The sequence below is a fragment of the Delphinus delphis genome, chromosome 16 (genome assembly GCF_949987515.2).
Source record: "Delphinus delphis chromosome 16, mDelDel1.2, whole genome shotgun sequence".
Lineage (NCBI taxonomy): Eukaryota > Metazoa > Chordata > Mammalia > Artiodactyla > Delphinidae > Delphinus > Delphinus delphis.
Window position 1 is genome coordinate 26,799,061 of NC_082698.1, and position 21,542 is coordinate 26,820,602.

General features: G+C 39.7%; 1 protein-coding gene across 9 annotated transcripts in view; it reads right to left on the bottom strand.

Moving 5' to 3' along the window:
- Window positions 1-436: 436 nt before the first annotated feature.
- BTRC (beta-transducin repeat containing E3 ubiquitin protein ligase) overlaps window positions 437-21,542 on the bottom strand; it is a 184,250-nt gene continuing 163,144 nt past the window's right edge. For all 9 annotated transcript variants that reach the window (XM_060034224.1, XM_060034221.1, XM_060034230.1 and 6 more), the window contains 9 exons: window positions 20,467-20,563; window positions 19,675-19,812; window positions 19,085-19,203; window positions 17,006-17,255; window positions 16,391-16,509; window positions 15,076-15,186; window positions 13,343-13,421; window positions 7,137-7,329; window positions 437-5,178 (listed from right to left, as the gene is read on the bottom strand). In XM_060034224.1, the coding sequence (XP_059890207.1) occupies window positions 7,168-7,329; window positions 13,343-13,421; window positions 15,076-15,186; window positions 16,391-16,509; window positions 17,006-17,255; window positions 19,085-19,203; window positions 19,675-19,812; window positions 20,467-20,563 (1,075 nt within the window). In that variant the 3' untranslated portion in view covers window positions 437-5,178; window positions 7,137-7,167. The remainder of the gene's footprint in view (window positions 5,179-7,136; window positions 7,330-13,342; window positions 13,422-15,075; window positions 15,187-16,390; window positions 16,510-17,005; window positions 17,256-19,084; window positions 19,204-19,674; window positions 19,813-20,466; window positions 20,564-21,542) is intronic.

The window sequence follows — 21,542 nt, forward strand, 5'->3', positions numbered from 1 at the left end:
AAGGGAAGGAGGGTGGGTTTCCCCAGTCAATGCTCCCTTCATTTTTATAGCTTGTTGGAATCTCTCTTGAAATTACTCCCAAATGTGAGCTCTCCCATCTTGAAACTGATCAAATGGGATGCCAGGGAAACCCAAGTCTTTTCACCTAATGAGGTGGCAGAGGAAAACTTAAGTTCTGAGCTCAGGTTGGTAGGCCAAGGCTATAGTGACCAGTTCCCAAGTTAGACATCACTTTTGGCTTCAATTTAATTCAACATGGAACACTAATTGTATGCCTGGGTTCCCTTCCCATACTTATTCATACCCATTTGGCCCTGTCTTCTCTCAATATTGCTTTCTCATGTCAGATTACCTTCAAAAGGTCTCTGTTTACTCCCTCAGTTTCTATATTGAAAAAGTCATTGTCCTCTTCGTGTTGGTGTAAAGAGATAAGACACCCAGGACATTCACTTTAATCTTATATTTGTAATTTAAGTTACTTTTTTTCTGAACAGTTAAAAACAAAACAAAACACACTGTATTACCATGATCCTAGGTTGTGAACATATTGGTACATTGACTACACATCACCATAACATAATCACAAAAGTCAAAGCAGTCAGTACTGAAGAGTCTAGAGAATAAAGGCTGAGCCAACCGAAAGCTCTCAGGGAGGCTCACACTTGTTGCCAGGCCTGCCCCATAGCTGGAGTCCAGTGAACATCCGTCAGAACAGTCTGTGTTGGGCTTGATTTGGGAAAGTGTTAGTATCCTTGGTACCCAGAGATCTAACCCTTCCTGTTGGTCTTTTCCATCAGTGTCCAAGAAGAGAAAGGGACAGAGGGGAGGTGAAGCTTTATAATGCTGTTTACTGCACTGACCCTTAAACACCCACACAGCCACCCAGGAACCAGTTGGGTGGGCTGGAGAGATGTTGGCAGGTGTCATCTGCCTCCAGGAAATTTTAGGTCATAGGTACTCAGTTTCCAACAGAAGAGGTTTCTGGATTTCAATGCATTAAGTTCCACCTGGAATCAGCAGCCATAATCATGCTTTTTTGGTTTCTCTCCTCAGTTCCAAGGATTCTGAAGTCACAAATGAACTACAGGTAAAGGAACAAGAAGAGAAACTCAGCTTTAATCTACTAAGAGATGGCTGTCTTTTCAACACTGATTATGTTGAGACTGTGAATAACGTAAGGGGCTGTGGTCTGCCAGCGATCGGCTATGTGGATGAGGCCCGGGGAGATAAACTCAGCCTGCAGGTTCAGGTACACTTGGTAGAAGTGAGGGTTACTCTAGGAGGGAAGAGAGGAAGGCAAAAAGAAGCAAGGGCACCTTTTTCTGTTCTCCAGCTCGGGGAAGTCTGCTGAACTCAGAGAAATGAAGGAGGAGATCAGAAATACGGATTAAAGTCATATGGCAAACCTGATCATCAAACAGGTGGTAGGCATCGAAGCATCCCTTTTGACACTGGAAGTACTTTGGATTCCTCCAGAATCAAGCTTGCAGCCTAGCCTCTCTCGCCTGCGCTGTTCTAGGCAGGAAGGTATTACCATCTAAGATGCCAAGAAGGTCAACAATACAAAGGTGTCTAATTCTGGGGAAGAAAATTTTGCCCTAATTATTCTAATATTCCCCCCACCACTCCACCGCCAGCCCTGTGTTTCCACGTACAACCAAGTGCTAAGTAAGAAACAGACCAACCACAGCTATTCAGACCAATGGGTACCAGGAGACAGCAAAGGAGAAGAGTGCATATTTTCTTCTCTTCAGCTTTTGATTTTACAAAAGAAAAATAAAAAGGATTTTTCTTACTCAAGCAGAAAACAGAATGATTTAGGGATTCCAGGGTCTTTCCCAGAAACAAGCTATGAGGGCCAGACTTTATTACTTGTCAACAGAATCCCAGAGAGTCCCTATCTCTGAAGTTTCTGGTGAAGAGTCATTGGAAAGAATTTTGCCAAGGGACAAGTGTAAAAGGCCTCCCACTCACAATTCATGTCCATTTTCAAACTGCACATTAAGAAAGTAAAAGGATGTTCTCAGCAGTGGAAATACACACATATGTAGCAAGGCATGCTGGTTTTGTCCAAGGAGCCCCAGTGTGAACAGAGAGCTCACAAGTGCCCACAGAGTAACCAGGTGCAGGGGCATGCACACGCTCCTTGCCTGCCTTTGAACAGGATTCCTCCCATCTTTATGAGATGTTTCTTTCAGGCCTAAATTGGAATTTTAGTGAGAAGAGACTAATCTACAATGGGGACATTTCATTTTAGAGCCCAGAAACACCTTCAGCTCCTTTTCTACCATTCCTTTGGAGGTGTTGAGACTTCATTTCTCTTGTCTTTTTAAAAAGGTCAAACTTTATTTTTATTCTAGCCCAGTTGGGGATTAGTGATAATCGATTCCCACTGAAATCATGCAGAGATGGTAAGTGGCATTTACCTTCTCTGGAAACAAACTTCTACTTACCTGATTATTTCTTCTACAATGAACTGGTAAATGACCCCCAGGAGCTGAGAAATGTGACCGACAAGTTTTTCAGACCACTTAACTTCATTCCCATTTCCGTGAGCAGCAGAGGACAACCTGGAGAATATCCTCCATAGAGCTAATGGCTCCAGACTGCAGGGTTCACCCTTGATCTCATTTATGATGTACTGGACAAGCTCCTGTCAACATACCTTCAACTGAACCTAGATGAGAGAGCAAAACCCTGGGGACCAATGAATATTCCATGGTTCCACTTCTGAATAGCAGCATATAAGAGAAGGACTGGTAAAGTTATGGCTATTGGACAATATTTTGAAATAGCTCAAAATCCATGCCTCTTTAATGCCTGACCTGGGATGGCCCTCTGCCTCATCTATAGCAAAATCCTTAACCAATCAAAAAGCCATTAATAGTCAACACACACACACACACACACACACACACACACACACACACACACACAAAGTCAAGGCAATAGACAAGGAACCCTGATAGTGGCTAAATAGAAGACATACATCTAGCATGTGGGTATTTGGTAAGGAAATTATATTCAGAAAATACTGGGTTGGCCAAAAAGTTCCTTTGGTTTTTCTGTAAGATGTGTGGAAAAATCCGAACGAACTTTTTGGCCAACCCAGAATTTCCCAAGCAATGACAATCATTTCACTGGGAAATGTTTTCTGACTATAACCTGGAACTAAAAGCTTAAAAGCACTCATAAAGCAGGAAAGGGAAAATGCATATGCACAATCTGCCTCTCAGTACGTAACAAGATTCAGTCTGGGCATATTTTGGGAAGAGGATTCCTTCTGGCAAAGCAGAGGAAAGAGTGAGGATGACCCCCCCCCCCGCCCCCAACTAAAGGTGGCCTGGCTTTGAGGTCGCCTGCAACAGGATCCCATTCTGAAGTTTTTACAGCAGCTGGTTAAAAGGGGCCTTTCTTTTACTCAACTGCTTTGATATAACGGAAACAATGGGCCTGTCTGCTCAGCTTCCAAGGGAAGACTTGGAGACTGCCCTGTGCCCATTGATGGGTGTGTCTGTGCCACACAATATGGCTGGTGAAGGCCCATTCCTGCCCAGGGAAACAAGCCGGGCACATACTGATAGTACTCCCTGTGCCCCCAGGTTGGGGGGCACACGTGCCCTGCACCTGAAGCCTCTATAGCTGATTTTGAAGTGGCCAGTAAGCCTTGGCTCTTCCTGAAGTCCATTTATTTATGTTGCTCACCAACTGCCAGAGGAATTTTATTGGGGAGAGTGGAGAGTAAAATAAGGCCAAGAGAAGGAAGAAAAGGAAAGAGAAGGCATTTCTGTGCCATTAATAAACCCTGTGTGCCAAACTTCACCCTGATTCTCTCTCTGGCAGTTTTGCCTTTTATAAATACCAGGTTTGGAAAAGCAGAAGGAAGGTTCTGCAGAGCAAGGTTGAGATGATTAGCTTGATTTTTGAGAGACAATATTTACTGGCTTAAATGAAAAAGACATCACCTTTTAGTCTTGACCACCTGGTAAGCTAGCCTGATCGTGGTCTCGGCAAAGATACAGGCACGCCTGGGTACTTGCAGGCCCTGATGAGGAAATCAGAGATGCGAACCATTATGCAGAATGGCTCTGGCCATTTCAACCCCTTCTGTAGGCTGAGCCTTAGCAGTGATTTAAGATGAAGTACGCTTTTTATTACACATCTAATTGTTAATGAGAGGAAATGCAATCAGCAACTCCTTTCCACACTCTACATGGAATCGAGGAGACTGCTGAGTCCAGAAAAGATGTGGCCATTGAAGGAGCCCAGGAAATTTCTGCCCCTCCCCCCTTTTGTTTTGGGGGCGTGGGTGGGTGTTACAAGGAGAAGAGAGAAGAGGTGCAAATACGACGACAGTACCATGTCTGAGAATCCATCGTCGCCACATAGGGTCACTTGCAGCAAAAGCCTGGGTTTGAAATTTTGACTGAAGGGTACTTAACTCTTCTAAGTATTGCATTTTCTCATTTGCCTCATGATAACTGAGGATACTTTCTTCATACTCTTTCTTCTCAGGTGGAGCAGATAAACATGTTGAAGGGGAGTGGGAGAAGGGGCAAGAGGGACAGAAACAGAGAAAGAGATGGAAGGAAAGAGGCCCAGATCTTCCAGGGTGTACATTCTTGTTTTCTTTCTTTCTTGCCCCAGAGGCTACACAGACAGCTGTTTCCTCCTAAGCACAGTGGGGCTGGGCAGATCTTGCCAGGTGCTGGGCATTCTTGCAGTTTACAGGGAGACACTGGGTGCCGTCTGGCTTGAAGTTGTATCCCCTGTCCCTTAGAAGCGGCTCTCTCCCAGTAGGCTCCATAGGAAACTAGTTCTTCTGCTTAACGGCAAAGCAAGAGAGATTCTGGCAAAACACTAAATATATTTATGTCATCTCTGTCTGGAACCAAATGAGGAAAAAACAGGAGCAGGAGGAAAGAAGGAGGGGAGGTGGGGTTTAAAAGTTCCAATCATTCACAAAAGATAGAAGACATCTTCTGATAGCAGCACGGAAGCAGTCAGCTGTGCTGAGTAAACCATCCTGGGTCGACTGCAGACCAGCTGTGTCCCAACAGGAGTCTTAAAGCCCTGCTCCTCAGCTAGTCCGGGGAAAGTGGGTGGTAGTTTGATTGTTACTGTTGTTGCTCATCCTGGTATTGGCAGATACGTTAAATACCGCAACTTTAATGAGTCCTGTGCGAAAACAGAGCACATAGTCATTAATCCCTTTTCCTATATTTCTCACTTTCTCTAAGAGGAAAAGAATATTAAACTAGCTGTCAATTGGGGGAAAGGCTCAGGGGTCCTTCCTAATGCCCGCTTTCTGTCCATGCCATGCAGGAGCTTCTGTCAAAGGCTACATGGCCTGTTTGGGGACTCGGCAGGGCTCACTGACATGGTCAGGGCTGTAGTGCTCATGCAGAGTGACTCTGATATCTAGAGATTAAGAGTGACTATGGTGGGTGTAGCATCAAGCTTTCAGCTGCTCCCTATAACGGCAGAGCGGGCGAGGACAGCTCTGAGGCTCCAGCCCTTAGCAGCCATGAACGCAATGTGCCGCTAACAAAAGTGGGGGAGTGAGGTGAGGCCATCTGGTTGCTTGGCTGGAGGGGACGGGCAGTGTAGATGAGGGGAGAGCCTGATTGTTAGATGTGTGCTCTAGAAGTGCTCCTAGTACCTTCAAGGACAGGTGTGTAGGTGGTGTCTGGAAATGTGGCCTGGAGATTAGGCAGAGGTTGGGACTACAGATACAAATTAGAGATGAGAGCTGAAGCCTCGGGAAGAGATAAGGCAGCCAAAGCAGGGAACTCAGTTAAGGAAGAAAAGCCCGAGACAGACTCTTAGTGGATGTCAATGTTTTAGGGGTGAGAGAAAGAAGGAGACATAAATAATCAGAGAGCCAGGAAGAATATTAAAAATGACAAAATGCCATCAAAATCTAAGGAGGAGAAAATTTTGGCAAAAGGAGGGGGTAGGTACATGACGACTACAATATTAATACTAATTAATGGCTTTTTAGTGAGGGCCTGTTATGTGCTAGACACTGTGCTAAGCACTAAGAATTTTACAGATGACATTTCCAGGGGATCCTCACAACAGCTCTGTGTGGTAGGTATTGCAACTCTCATTTTACTAATAAGGAAACTAAGGCTCTGGGAAGTTATTTGCCCAAGGGCATGCAGCTAGGATTCTCACCTAGGCCTGTCTGTGTGCCTTGGTTGAGGTAGCAGTGCATCCTCTGTGAGAGAAGTGAGCACTGAAGCGAGCCCAGCAGGGCATGAAACACCCTGGTCAGAAGAACCACTATAGAAAGATGTGCAGAAAAGTGTTCCAAATGTGTACTTCTGGCACAAGAACGGAGGCAAGTATGGGAAACAAGAAATCACAATAATGGCAATCCTCCCCAGTAGCTAGTACAGTTTTCCCAAACCACTGATTACCTATATTTGAACTGGTTAGGGCACCAAGTATGACCTAAATATACCACGGCTATAGATTAAGATGAATGTTAGGATCTTTTCCTGCCCCAGAGACAGGATGGAGACTTGAGTGGGAGATTATATGGAGTTCTCACCAACTCCAGAGCTACTTCCAAGGTCAAAAAATAGTTCTTTTCTTTTTTGGAGGCAGTAGGGAATGCGGATAAGGATAAAAGAAAAGCTACCTTTTACAATCAAATGATACTGACAAGGCAGAGCTGTGAGAAGGCAGCCCGATATTTCACCAAGAAATTTTTCCTTTCACACATTAGGTTATCTACTTGGGTTAAAGGGTCTCCATTAAAGGTGCTAGTTTAATCTGGGAATTACAAAGCCATAGGCTTTAGAGTCAATACTCTTAGTTTTGAAACTGATTCAAATCTCATTTTATTTTCTTAAAAATCCTACTAGATTACTGAGGCAGGAATATTAGTTCTACTACACAAGGATCATCTAGATCTAGTTCAAGAATCATCTAAGAACTGAGGCTGGCTACCTCAACCAAAGGCAGTGTCCAATGTGCAGCCCCCAGCCCTGTCTCATGGTGTCAGCTCCTGCTTTACAGGACTTGGAGATATAAAGGGCATGAGAAGCCTCCATGAACTCACAATACCTTACAGCCAATGTTCCATTTCCTACCCACAGTGCTATGTTCACAATTCTTTTTCATACCTGGGCAAGTCTGAGGTCAGTGTATGATTATTTATCTGGAGATATAAGTGTATGTTCGAGAAGGGGAGCGGGGGGGTTCAGCTTGGGCAGCTGGATCATTTAGGAAGTCCCAGATGAGGATTGTGTCATCATGTGAACTACTGACAATCTGGAATTCATCAAACTGGAGTCGGAAAACTCTTCCAGAATGCTCCTAAAGAAGCAGAAACAAAACTTTTGAACTACTCGAAATCAAAAGGACACAAATTCAGCAACTTGTCAAAAGGAGTCTATGGAAAGCCTATGCTGATAGTTTTCTCTACCATTTAGCTGTTTCAAGAATACAGAGAAAAACCTTAACTTGGATTAAAGGCAGGATGGAAAAGTCAAATATTGGGTAGTTGATTTCATATACAATCAAAGCAATATTTACTAGAGCTGATACATGTCAAATAGTACACTAGTTTCTCATTACTAACTCTCCTAGACTCAGGCTGAATGAGAACATTCCTCAGTACCTCCCTGGGTTTATCCTCTTCCCTGTATTTCTAGAATTCTTTTACAATCAGAGGCCAAGGACCGATGAGCAATAATAACTAGTGTGCTGGTATATAGTTATCAATTAACTCTCCCCAATTTGTAAAAGCATTTGCACATTTTATGGTCTAAAAATCTCTATCCTGGCTAATTTCAAGCTACCCATCTGAGTTCAACCAGCTTGCAAAATTCATGAACGTCTAACAATTGGCTCTCATAAGCAGGTATAAGCCTGTTTCACTTAGAATAATGTCCTCAAGTTTCATCCATGTTGTAGCATGTGACAGTATTTCCTTTCTAAGGCTGAATAATATTCTATTCTATTCCATTCTCTCTCTCTCTCTCTCTGTGTATGTGTGTGTGTGTGTGTGTGTATATATATATATATATATATATATATATATATATATATATTCACACAAACACACCACATTTTGTGTATACATTCATCTATCAATGGATACTTGGGTTGCTTCAATCTCTTGGCTATTATGAGTAATACTGCTATGAACATGAGTATGCAAAGATCTCTCTGAGATTCTGCTTTTAATTTTTTTGGATATATACCCAGAAGTGGGAGTGCTGGATCACACAGTAATTCTATCATTAATATTCTGAGGAGCCACCATACTGTTTTCCATAGAGACTGCACTATTTTATATTCTTTACAAGATGTAAATTAGCTCATTAGATAGATGAGCATCTGTGTTCATAAGACATACTGGTCTGTAGTTTTCTTTTCTTGTTATGTCTTTGTTTGGTTTCAGTATTAGGGTAATGCCGGCCTCACAGAATTAGGTAGCAAGTATTCACTCTGCTTCTATCTTCTGGAGGAAATTATAGAGAATTGGTATAATTTCTTCCTTCAACATTTAATAGAATTCACCAGTGAACCCATCTGGGCTTGGTGCTTTCTGTTTTGGAAGGTTATTAATTATTTATTAAATTTCTTTAATAGGTATAGGTCTGTTCAGAATGTCTATTTCTTCCTAAGTTGTAGAAGATTGTATCTTTCAAGGTATTGGTCCATTTCATCTGGGTTATCAATTCTGGGGGCATAGAGCTGTTCACAGTATTCCTTTATTAGAATCCTTTTAATGTCCATGGGATCTGTAGTGATGCAAAGTTTAATATCAAAAATCAATGTAATACAGCAATTAACAGAATAAAGGTGAAAACCATATGGTCACCTCAATGGATGCAGATAAAAGCATTTAACAAAAACCAACATCCAGGGCTTCCCTGGTGGCACAGTGGTTGAGAGTCCGCCTGCCGATGCAGGGGTTGCGGGTTCGTGCCCTGGTCCGGGAAGATCCCACATGCCGCGGAGCGGCTGGGCCCGTGAGCCATGGCCTCTGAGCCTGTGTGTCCGGAGCCTGTGCTCCGCAACGGGAGAGGCCACAACAGTGAGAGGCCCACATACCGCAAAAAAAAAACAACAAAAAAAAAAACCAACATCCATTCCTAATAAAAGCTCTCAGCAATCTGGGAACTGAAGGGAACCTCCTAATCACCTGATAATGTATCTATGAAAAACCTATAGCTAACATATATCTATATAAAAGTATATATAAAATGGTAAAAGACCAAATGCCTTTTCCCAAAGATAAGGACATCCACTCTTACCAATTCTTTTGAGCACTGTACTGATGGTCAGTACAATAAAACAAAAAAGAAAAATGGAAGGTACACAGATTGGAAAAGAAGTGTATTTGTACATATTTGCAGTGAACAATCCAGAAATCAAAAATTTTAAATACCATTTATAATAGCATTAAAAATAACAAATACTTAAGGATAAATATGACAAAAGATGTATAAGACCTTTACGTTGAAAGCTATAAAACATTGCTGAGAAATTTTAAAAGACCTAAATAAATGGTCTTTATTTAGAAGAAAATTTAATATTGTTAAGAAGTCAATTCTTGCCAAATCGATCTAGATTCAACATGATCCCAATGAAAATCTCAGCAGACTTTTTGTTGTTGAAATTGGCAAACAGATTCTAAAATTCACATGAAAATTCAAAGAATCCAAAATACTTTGAAAAAGAACACAGTTGAATGACTTAACACTACTTGACTTAAAGGGCTATTAAAAAGCTGCAGTAACCAAGATAGTATAATATTGGCATCAAGATAGACAAAAAGAGCAATGGAACTGAGTAGGTCCGTAAGTAGACCCACACATATATGGTCAATTTGTTTTTGACAAAGCTGCTATTAAGAAGAAAAAGGGGAAACAAATCTCCAAAGCCATTAATGGTATCTACTCTATGTCAGGCAGTTGTTCTACAGCAATAAATAAACATAAAAATCTAAAAAAAAAAAAAAAAAAGAAGATGATGAAGACGAAAAAGGAGAGTCTTCTGAATAAATGGAGGTGGAACAATCAGATATCCATATGAACTTTGATCCATACCTTGTACCATCCGCAAAAACTAACTCAAAATGAATCACTGACTAAAATGTAAAACCTCAAAGTATAAAACTTCTCGAAGAAAATAGAGGGGAAAATCTTTGTGACTTTGGATTAGGCAAATAAATTTTTTTTTTAAGATATAATAGCTAATAACATAATCCCTAACAGAAAAATTGACACACTGGACTTAATCAAAATTAATTTCTGCTTTTCAAAAGATACTTTAAAGGGAATAAAAAAACAAACCATGGACTGGAAAAAAAATATTTGCAAATCACATACCTAACAAAGGACTTGTATGCTGAATATGCAAAAGAATCTTAAAACTCAATAATCAGAAAGCCACTCAATTTTTAAAATGGGCAAAACATTCAAACACTTCAGCAAAGTAGATATATGGATGGCATATAAACATATGAAAAGATGCTCAACACTGGGGCTTCCCTGGTGGTGCAGTGGTTAAGAATCTGCCTGCCTATGTAGGGGACACAGGTTCAATCCCTGGTCTGGAAAGATCCCACATGGCGTGGAGCAACTAAGCCTGTGTACCAACTAAGCCCGTGTACCGCAACTACTGAGCCTGTGCTCTAGAGCCTGCGAGCCACAACTACTGAGCCTGTGTGCCACAACGACTGAAGCCCGTGCGCCTAGAGCCCGTGCCCTCCAACAAGAGAAGCCACCTCAATGAGAAGCCTGCACATGGCAACGAAGAGTAGCCCCCACTTGCTGCAACCAGAGAAAGCCTGCACGTAGCAATGAAAACCCAATGCAGCCAAACATAAATAAATTTTTTTTAAAAGTCCCCCTTTACAAAAAAAAAAAAAGATGCTCAACATTATTAACATTAGGGATATAAAATTAAGATCACAATGCAGTACAATGACACACTTATTAGAAGGATTCAAAAAAGACTGTACTAAGTATTGGTGAGGATATGGAGTAACTGGAACTCTCATGCACAGTTGTACTACCATGTTAAACTGTACAATGCTTTGGAAAACAGTTTGGCAGTTGCTAAAAATATTAATAATATACTTACCATGTGACCTAGCCATTCTGTTTCTAGGATTTATCCCAGAGAAATGAAAATATATGTTCATACAAAGACTTGTACATAAATGTTTATAGAAACTTTATTTGTAATAGGCCCAAACTGGAAATAACCTAAATTTTCATCAATTAGCAAATGGATAAATAAATTTTGGTATAACCATACAATGGGATACTCCTCAGCAATTTTCAAAAAGGAAAATTGCTCTATATGAACAACATGGGTGAATCTCAAAATAATTATGCTTTGTGAAATGAAACAGGCAAAAAAGAGTACATACTGTTATGATTACATTCATAAAACACTAGAAAATGTAAACTAATCAATACTGACAGAAAGAAGATCCGTGGCTGCCTGGGGATAGGAGCAAGGAAAAGTGGGGTGGGATGGGAAGGAGGGATTACTATGTAATAGGGGGCATAAGGATATGTTCATTATTTGGCTGAAGTGATGTTTTCACTGTTTTGTACACACGTCAAAATTTAGCAAGTTGTATACTTAAATATGCTCATGTTATTGTATGTCTATTATACCACAATAAATGTTTTTAAAAACTTAGTAAGACAACTCAATAAATAAATGAGGATGAGATGTGAAGACACTTCAAAAGAAGCACATGAAAAGATGTTCTATACCATTAGCTATCACAGAAATGTAAATTAAAACTACAACCACTACACACCTACTCAAATGGCTGTAATGTTTTTAAAAACTGACAACACCAAGTCCTGTCAAGGATGTGGTAAAATTGGACATTCACACATTGTTTAGTGGAAATGTAAAATGGTTTGCATTCGCAAACTCCCAAAATGCTACTTTGGGAAACAGGTTGGTAGTTTCTTTTAAATTTAAATATATATTCAGAAATCATACTCCTAGGTATTTACCCAAGAGAAATGAAAGAAAAAAATGTATATACAAAAGCCTGTATGGGAATGTTTTCAGTATCACCAAAGACTGAAAACATTCCACATGTCCTTAAACTGGTGAATGAATAAAGAAATTAGTTCATCCATACAATGGAATACCACTCAGCAATAAAAAGGAACAAAGTATTAACACATGCAACAATGTGGATGAATCTCAAAAGAAGTGAAAAAAGCCAAGTGCAAAAAGCTACATAAATATGATTTAATTTATATGACACTCATAGCAAAACTATAGGGACAGTTGCTAGGGGTTGAGGAGAGGGGATTAATATGAAGGGGTATCATTTTTGGGGTGATGGAAATGTTCTATATCTTGACTGTGGTGTTTACACAATTGCAAAATTCATAGAAGTACACTAAAAAAGGGACAAATTTTGCTGTATGTAAATTATACTTCAAAAATCAAATGAATTAAAGTACACACTTTAAAAAACCATGTGTGAAACATGCAGGTAAAGCAGGTCTGGTGCTATAAGAATGAGCTTTAAATCCAACAAGGGAGACAAAGAAATGCATCTCCCTCTTCTCCAAAGCAGAGGCTGCCTAAATGTTGAGAGTCAGGATTCAGAACACTGGGCTTCAAATGCTTGCTCTCATCTTTTCCCTGAATTGTGCAAAAGATTTGTCCTCCCTGGTGCCCCACCTAATCTTTTTCTAGTGGAAGCAGCTTTCAAACCTTAAGCCATTTTCTGATCTGGGCCTTTGGCTAACACCACGATAAAGAACTTGGTGCTTTTGAGGTGACATTCTTCCTTCTATGTCACTTCTTTGCCCAAATATCAAGATGTTTGGGCAAGGGGGTATATTAGTATAAAAGAGACGAGATTTAAATTGCTGCAGGCGGCATGCCTTAAACAGGAAGCGTAACTCAGGGGCTGACCAGGGGGTTCACACAGACTCCCCTGGCACTTTTTGCAGGCACAGGTGTGCAGGTCCTCAGATTCTGGACAGGTTCCAATTGAGTAATTATGTTCTCTCTCCCTAAGTACCCCCTACTGTTTCTGGCGGATAGAGAATTCTTATTCACTTCCTGTACTAAACTGTGTAGAGCTGCCGTGCAGCTGTTGAACAGCTGCCACATTCTTCTCCATATACAGTCTCTAAAGCACTTTTGGATGAAAGGCAGCTATATAAACATATTTTATTGTCATGTATTGGTTGCCTTTCCACTTAGTAGTAGGCTTTGTGAAGTTCCAACTATCAAATCCAGCTCTGTATTCCACAGCACATCAATGTTAATTTCTTTCCCTTCCTGCTCCCCAAACCCCTCTAAACAATAAGGCTCTTACCACAAGGGTCCGTAGACAGAGAGTTCCTGCAGGAGCACGGGGGTCCAAAGCAGCTACAAGATCCCACACCTTAATTTTTCTAAAGATCAAAAAGGGGACAAAAATCTTAGTTAAAAGCAAAATTAAGGGAACACAGGAAGAACAGTAAAAAGTCACGGCAATAAATATGTACGGCGAAGATAGTTTATAAGTGCAGCTCACAGAAATATACAAAAACTTTTTTGTTTTGGAGACTCAGTCCTTGCATTCATTCTTAAAAGTGGAAAATGTACGTGATTAACCTAAAAACGAGAAACAGGTTAGCTTTAACCAAACTGAAGAGAGTGAATGGTAAAGTTACACCATACTTTGGGCCAAAAGGAGTTCTTATATCGATACATTAGAACTCTTAATGATAGAAGAGATCACTTAGACCTAGAAACCTATAACTCTGAGGCATCTTCTTTCTGGTCAATTCTAAGAATGGCTCACGTCACACATATCAGAGGACTGGGGTCCATTTAAGAGCTCTGGAGTTGATATAAGCAAATCCTCATATTTTGATTTAAATAAGAAAAGTATAGCTCTTCTATAAATCAAGTATAGGTCATGTCTCCTCAAGGTAAGTATTAACAACAGAAAAAACCCAAGAAAAGTGGGTATAGATCAAAACCAGGGCAATGAGAAAATACAACCTTGGACTTATCTGGAACATGTCATCATACCCTGAACAATTTCCCAAGGGTAGAACAGTGATGGCTGACTCAAAGCAGAGGAAGTGGGTCTCTTAACACTTACTGCTGCTGCTTGAGTTGTCTTAATATATCAGTATAGCCAGCTCATAAACTAAGATAATGTTGTAAGTTAGTTTCTGATATTTACAAAAGCTGCCAGGGACCTCCTTGGTGGTCCAGTGATTAAGACTCTGTACTCCCAAGGCAGGGGGCCTGGGTTCCATCCCTGGTTAGGGAACTAGATCCCACATGCCACAACTAAAAAGATCCCACGTGCTGCAACTAAGACCCGGTGGAGCTAAATAAATAAATATAAAAATAAAATAAAATAAAATAAAAAGCTGCCAATATTTGAACTGTGACCTTCTATTTCCCCAAATCAGGCACCTTGATGAGGAGAAATGATAGAGAGCACTTCATAAGTGAATACACTTTTGTAAGAATTTACTATGTGCTTATTAGCATTGCTGGACATGGGATCTATCCACAACATGAATGGACTCTATGACCATTCGAAATCAGACTAAAGGAAAGTAAAGATTACTTAACTCATTGTGACTGAAATGCTAGAAGTGAGGACAAGAGGGCTGTACTTTTAGGAATCACTAAGAGGGATAAAAATTCAAGACTGTACCATACTAAGCGCCACCCCACCCTCAAGATATTGCCCTCCAACGTTTCAGCTTTATTAATAAGTCACTATTTTATATTCATATCCTGATATAGTGGGTTTACCCAGTTCTTTGCTTTATACGGCAAAATGGATAAATATATAACCAAAAAGCCAAAATATTAATGAAATTCATGAGCAAACAAGTACAATTAAATGATTGGGAAGCATATTTTAGAAAAGAGTAAACAAAGGAGAGGTGAATATATGGATTAGACACAAGAAATATTGTATCAGATTTTTTCTGTGATATCTATAATCTTTTAGAGACAAGGAAAGGTTATATTTAACATTCTAAGGCAGGAGGGATTAACAGGTAGATTTTTAAAAAACGCTGTTAGCAAACTCACCCATCATAGGCTCCACTGACTATCCTCTTGTTATCGAATCGAATACAGCGCACCAATTCCTCATGGCCTTCTAACACTCGTAAGCATGCACCACATTCTATGTCCCATAATCTAAAAGAGAAAATTGAGTCAAGTGAATTTTCAGGTATTCTTTTCTAAGCTTGGAATGTTATAATAACATACTTCATACGTCTTTTAAAATATCCAAAAAATAAAATCAATCAACACTCATACACAAATGTATTACTTTCAGTGTAATTTATTTCTTTTCTGCCGTATAAGCAGAAAAATGTACGATTTAAGTTCAAATATGCAGTATATATTTTCAAAGCACCAACCTTCATATAATTCTGTAATCAGGGTCACCAAGGAATATAAAAGATGAATTCAATGTACACAGTTGCCTATGAAGGAAATGACCAAGCCAAGAAAAATAATGTTTCCTAAAATCACAATTACTAAGAATGAGACGCAGTATCAGTGACATCCTGCCCTCACAAAGTATGTCCACCTTTGTCACTGAGGACACTCTCTGCTGTCACCCCACTGTCCAGGACAGTTTTTCTCATATAATGGAAATGCAAAGTAAGTTCTCAAAAACTTTTATATACTAATTTAAATTATGTATGCTTTCTGACCAATCCAAAGGATTTCTAGGAATGATAATTTCCTTAGATATAACAATATCTATCTGTTTTTTCAATAGCCTTTTCATTCCTTAGTACTTCTTTGAAGGAGGGGGAGAGGGTTGATAAATCTTCCAAATTCTATTCATATGAGTGTCATTCATCTTCATGAAGGATAAATACCAAAAAGTACTTCAATTTGTGGATTCTTCATAATTTTTTCATAATTTCAAAGACTGGTAACTCCCTGGCTAATTATGTAATGCTAAGAAAACAAAATGCACAATTTCTAGCAGGGAAACAAATCTCTTTTCTTTTTTTAGAACAGTGGCAAAGAGAAAAGACCTTTAGCTATTTATTACCACTTTTCAACTGCAGACAGGAGAAATTTAAAGAGAAGGGCCTTCAGCCTCCATTTTTATCTCTCTTGCTCACTTCCTCTTTCAAGCAGTTCTTTTTAAATAGGTCTATATGGTGATAAAACTATTACAGGAAGGAAACACATCAACAAAAGGCTTTGCTATGCTGCCTCTCTGCTTGGGGCAATCTTTTGATCTGTAAGAAGCTACAGAAACTGAAAAATGTTTTACTATAAACTTAACACAGTTGAAAATCTGTTTGATCTGTGCACAAACAATGAATGGCAGGATAACAGTGATCCCTTCTGGGCAAGGGCACCTGCTGCTCACCTGATAGTGTTGTCAGATGAGCCACTCACGACCAGCCTGTCTCTGTACTGCAAACAGGCAATTCCGCGTTTGTGTCCATTTAAGGTCCTTACAAATTCACAAGTACTTGTGTTCCATACCTGAAATAAAAATAGCATTTGGCAGTTGATCTGGTGCTTTTACTAGTAAAATCTATGGCAACTGGAGTTTTTGGGAAGCAGAAAATAGGACTGAACTAATAGGGGGAATTCAACTTTTCAAACCAATCCAAATCAAACCAAAAAATGACAAGTTTAATTCATAGTAATATATGGCTAATTTGCAGCTGGCTGCTATCACATGAGAATCCTCAAACTGATGTACTCTTATGGGGTTAGTCTGGTCTTGCAGACAAATTTTCTTGAACCTAAATTTACCCCTGCCCTTTTCATACTCACCATTATTTATAGGAATAAAAACCTAATTCAAATTGTCACACAACCTATCTCACTCATTACCTTTTTACGCATAAACTAGTAGTTGATTTAAATATTAAGTATTCTACAGTGAGGGTTAAGTATGAAACTGCCCTTGAGCAGATTTCCACATGAACTTCCCTTTTCTAAGTTGGGGACTTACTGAAAAATGCCTTTTTACCTTTATAGTCCTATCCCCAGATGCAGAAACGATGTACTTGTCATCAAAGTCCACGACATTGACTGCAGCTCGGTGTCCAACAAGCACCCTCCTGAGGGTGATGTCAGTTGGGGAGGCCATATCCCACACCGCAATGGAACGGTCTTTGGAACAGGTCACCATCATGCCATTATTGAAACGTAAGTGCAGAACTGCTTCACAATGGTGAATCAATGTGTTTAGCATTTCACCTGTATTTACATCCCACACCCTGGAACAAACAACATTAAGGTTATCCGAGATTGAGGAGGAGCTCATGCTACAATCTATTACAAGTATTGGACCACCTCACTCCCCACCCTTCCCACCCTATTCTCATAGTTAGTGTTACACCCTACTTTCCTTCTGCAGCTCTGAAGTTGAGCTGAGTTAAAGTGTACTGATGGATCATGGGGAAGTGGTAGACAGAGGGCTGGACTGGGAGAGAAGGAAGAGGAAGGGGATGGGATGCTGTCAGTGTGAAATCTGGGCTAGTTTCAGGGGGCTGGAATGAGGTTGCAGCGACCATCACCAGAGAATTGGCCACAGACTTCAAGATTATCATATACCTTCTAACATTCAATCTGTTACATTTTAAACTGGGAATCTGATTAATAATAACTACAGCACTGGTGGTCCCACAGACAGCCCTCAGGTCCTAGACTGACATAGGCCAAGAAGCTTCCCTAACAGACTGACTTAGTACTATGGATTTGAGTTTGATGATGCTGGACCTTTTCACCACATAGATCAAGGCCTAAAATTATCTAGACTCTAAATGTAAGGCCCCATTTCTGTGCTTTAAATGAGTGTAGGGATCAAGAACAGCCATCCCAATATCAATATGGGCTTCACAGCAGAGTGTGTGACCCTTGGATAGCTTGAGAATTTTTTGTGAAGGTATATTTTACTTTGATCACTCTATTTTTGTATATTTACTTTGTTTTTTACAACACATTTTATTTCTTTTTTCAGTTTAACCCTCTTTTAGAAAATCATTTTTTCCCTTGTCCTATAAATGATGTTAGCCTTTACAATCTTTCAGCTTCCTTGAGGCACTCCACAAGCACCAATAAATGTTAAATGTTGATAACTCTAAGAACAGAATTTGCTGTGCCTTTAAGTCAAAAGACAAGAAACAGGAATGGCCTTTTCTATTCACAGAGGATAACTTGGAATGGTAAACATTTAGCTTCAGAGAATCTAACAATGCAGTTAACTGCTTTTTTCCCTATTTTTTTAAAGTTACTTTTGATGCATTATGTTTGCTAAATCCTTTAGCTCAAGGCAAAATTCCTAACAGAGGTTTCTAGTAGTGCTGCTAGTACCCAGAACTCAAGCTACAGTGGACTCCAGCAGCATAATGGCTGTGTCATCAAATCACTAATGCCTCTGGAAATTGAAGGTCCCTCCCTGAGTGAAGCTTGCAATTAAAAACTGCAGGGACAGCAGGGGAGGGGTTGACAAAGAGAGAGCTTTGCTCACCTGTACACATTTTAAAGGAGATACGCATGCCTGTACTACAGTTATAACCACTTGAAAGGAAGGCTTCATTCCATTCATGTCATTCCCCCATGAGGTGGCTTTTGTAAGAAATGCAAGGTATACCAAGTTTCTGTAATAGATGATTCCCCCAAATCAAAATAGAATATGTAGTTTCTTTTTTTTTGTAATTAAATTTTTTTTTTATTTTTAAATATTTATTTATTTATTTAGGCTGTGCCTGGTCTTAGTTGCGGCACGTGGGATCTAGTTCCCTGACCAGGGATAGAACCAAGGCCGCCTGGATTGGCACTGCAAACAAAGTCTTAACCACTGCACCACAAGGGAAGTCCCTGTAGTTTCTTAAATGTACAAAAATGTAAACTTACCGTAACCATTCCTAAATCAAGTTTTCTAGTTTTAGACTGACACAATGATGGGGAGAGCTGGTGGTTTATTCTTTTTTGGTTATGAAGTTTCTTAACTGTGTTCATGCAAATACATACAAAATTACTATCTAAGACAGAACAGAGTGAATCTGATATTTCAGAGTTCAAAAGATCATTTGAAATTTTCTACCTGACTGTGGAATCCGATGATCCAGTTATGATCACCCTCTCGTCATACTGGAGACACAGGACAGAACCTGTGTGGCCTGTGAGAATTCGCTTGCATTCCAATGTGCTTTTATCCCAGATCTAGGATGGCAAACAAGATCCTTTTGATCATTATGATAATGGGGTGCTGCAGAGACTTGCTGGCTCTATTATGTGTTTGATTCCCCAAAAGAATCAAAGCCCGGAGTAGTGTGGAATGCATTCTTTCCTATACGTATAGCTAAGCACCTATATATATGTGGCTTCAGTACTAATGCAGACTTTATCCTTTTCATTAAGGAACAGCGGTAGCCTATAATTATGTGAAGGCCAAAAGAGTAATAGCCCATTCAGTGCACTTCAAGAAGAGAATTTAACCCTAGCCCTATCCACTTGCATGCATTTCTGGAGGGAAGCAGGCATTTTTCCTTTAAGGAAATTTTGGCTTTTGGACTGGAAACAATCTAAAACTCTTACTTTCTGGAAATACTGCTTAGAGTTTATGCTTGATTGCTTTATACTGTGGTCGTCCTCACCCCTTCTGCTACCTTCCCATAACTGAAGAGACCTCACCTTGATTGTGTTATCTCGAAGGCCGCTTACTATCTTCTGATCATCATACTGTAAACAATAAACTCCTTTGCTTGTTTCACTTCGGCAGTGGATTCTCTGTAAGCTATGTCTTCCACATCTCCAATTAGATTCTATTGTCTGAGAAGAAGGAATGGTAAAGAAGCAACAATTAGGAGAGGACTAGAACTAAGCTCTTATCTGACTTTCATGGTAACCAATGACAAATGCTCAATGCTTTACTCTACTGGATATATAAAACTTAAGGCATTTTTTTTTAAAAAGCCACTATTTAACGCTGTAAAACATTTTTCCATGTGCAAAGTAATTAAAGATTTATTTTCTAGAACTCTCCTGTATATAACTCGTTGAACTAAATAATAAACCTGCTAGAAAGAAGAGACTGTTCACCAACAGAGGGCAAGCTATGAACCACATGAGGTTACCTACTCAGTGCTCATCTTTCATTTGTGGTGGCCATTTCTACCAGTGAACTTCCACAGAGGCTCAATTCAGAAGATATTTCAATAATGGCTTATAAGTGCAACTTTAGCAGTTTCACTGCTGTTATCGTATTCTCTCATCTATTTATCTATCAGTAAACAGTTTTTAAAAGCTTAAAAGTTTTTTTGCCTGGGAATTTACTATATTTTACCTATCCTACTCACTTGTAAAGAAATTGATTTTTAACCCACACAATAAACCCTAATGGGTTTGCTGTAGCAATGCTGTTACTGAAGAATGTTGATGATTCTCTAGTATTTGGCAAATACCCAAATATACATAGATTCTTACCTCAATATCTTGTATGATTTTAGGATAAAGTGCTCTATAAAAAGAGTTGGGAGGAGCATTCCCATCAGGAGGTTTGTTTTTGAATAAATACTGTCCCCTAAAAAACAACAAATATTTCCCAATAAAAATCATAATATTATACATTTACAAGGAACTTCCTATTTCTTCAAAGTGTTTTCACAGTTACCATTCCATATAATCTCCATAACTAGCCTGGAGAGGTGTGAAGTTAAGCTCAATTTCAAGAGTCCATGTCAAGGAGGAACTTTCTGGGCTCAAAGGAACTCTGCCAACATTGATTTGCTTTTGGGTAAAACATGATGATTTCTAGTATAGAACATCAGAGTGTCAGGCCTTCAGGAATATTATGTCAATAGACAAATGGAATGCACACATTCAGAATTCATCTACTGACAATCAGACCACTGTACAGACAGATTCATTGGCCTTATCTTTTGAAAATTTTGTTTGTGATAATAACTACCACCTTTGAACTAGGCACATGCCCCAAAGACTTTTTCCACTGAGTAAAGCTGTGCCAGTGTCAGTGGAGCCTAGCATTGTGGGCAGCAGGAATGGCTCTGTCACAGAGATTACTTTTTCTAGTCTCCAGTTATATGGGGTAAGGTGTGTTGGCGGCTCAGGCACCCAGGCTGCTGGTGATCAGTGTAGCTATGCTTTAAAAGGAGCAATTTCGACAGAAAACAAAGGGACCACAGGAGTGTCCAGCAGCAATTATGAAAGCAGATTAAAAAAAAGAAATGCCTAAGAGCACTGTGCTGTCCAGTCTAAGGCACAAAATTGACTTTCACAGGTGTGTTCCTGGCTATGTACATACATACATGGATTTTATTGCCTTTCCTTGATTCCAGTGAGCAACATTTGTTAGCACCTCCTTCCTTATGACAGAACATCTCTGGAATACTCATATCCCAAGCTAGATCTTTGCTACAAAAAAAAATCAGTAAATGGCAATCACTTCCTGCTGGGTAAAAAATTTAATTCCTCATCCTGAAGTTAAGAACCCACCAAACACGGTGTGCAAGCTAGTAAACCCCACTATGGGTGTACTAACT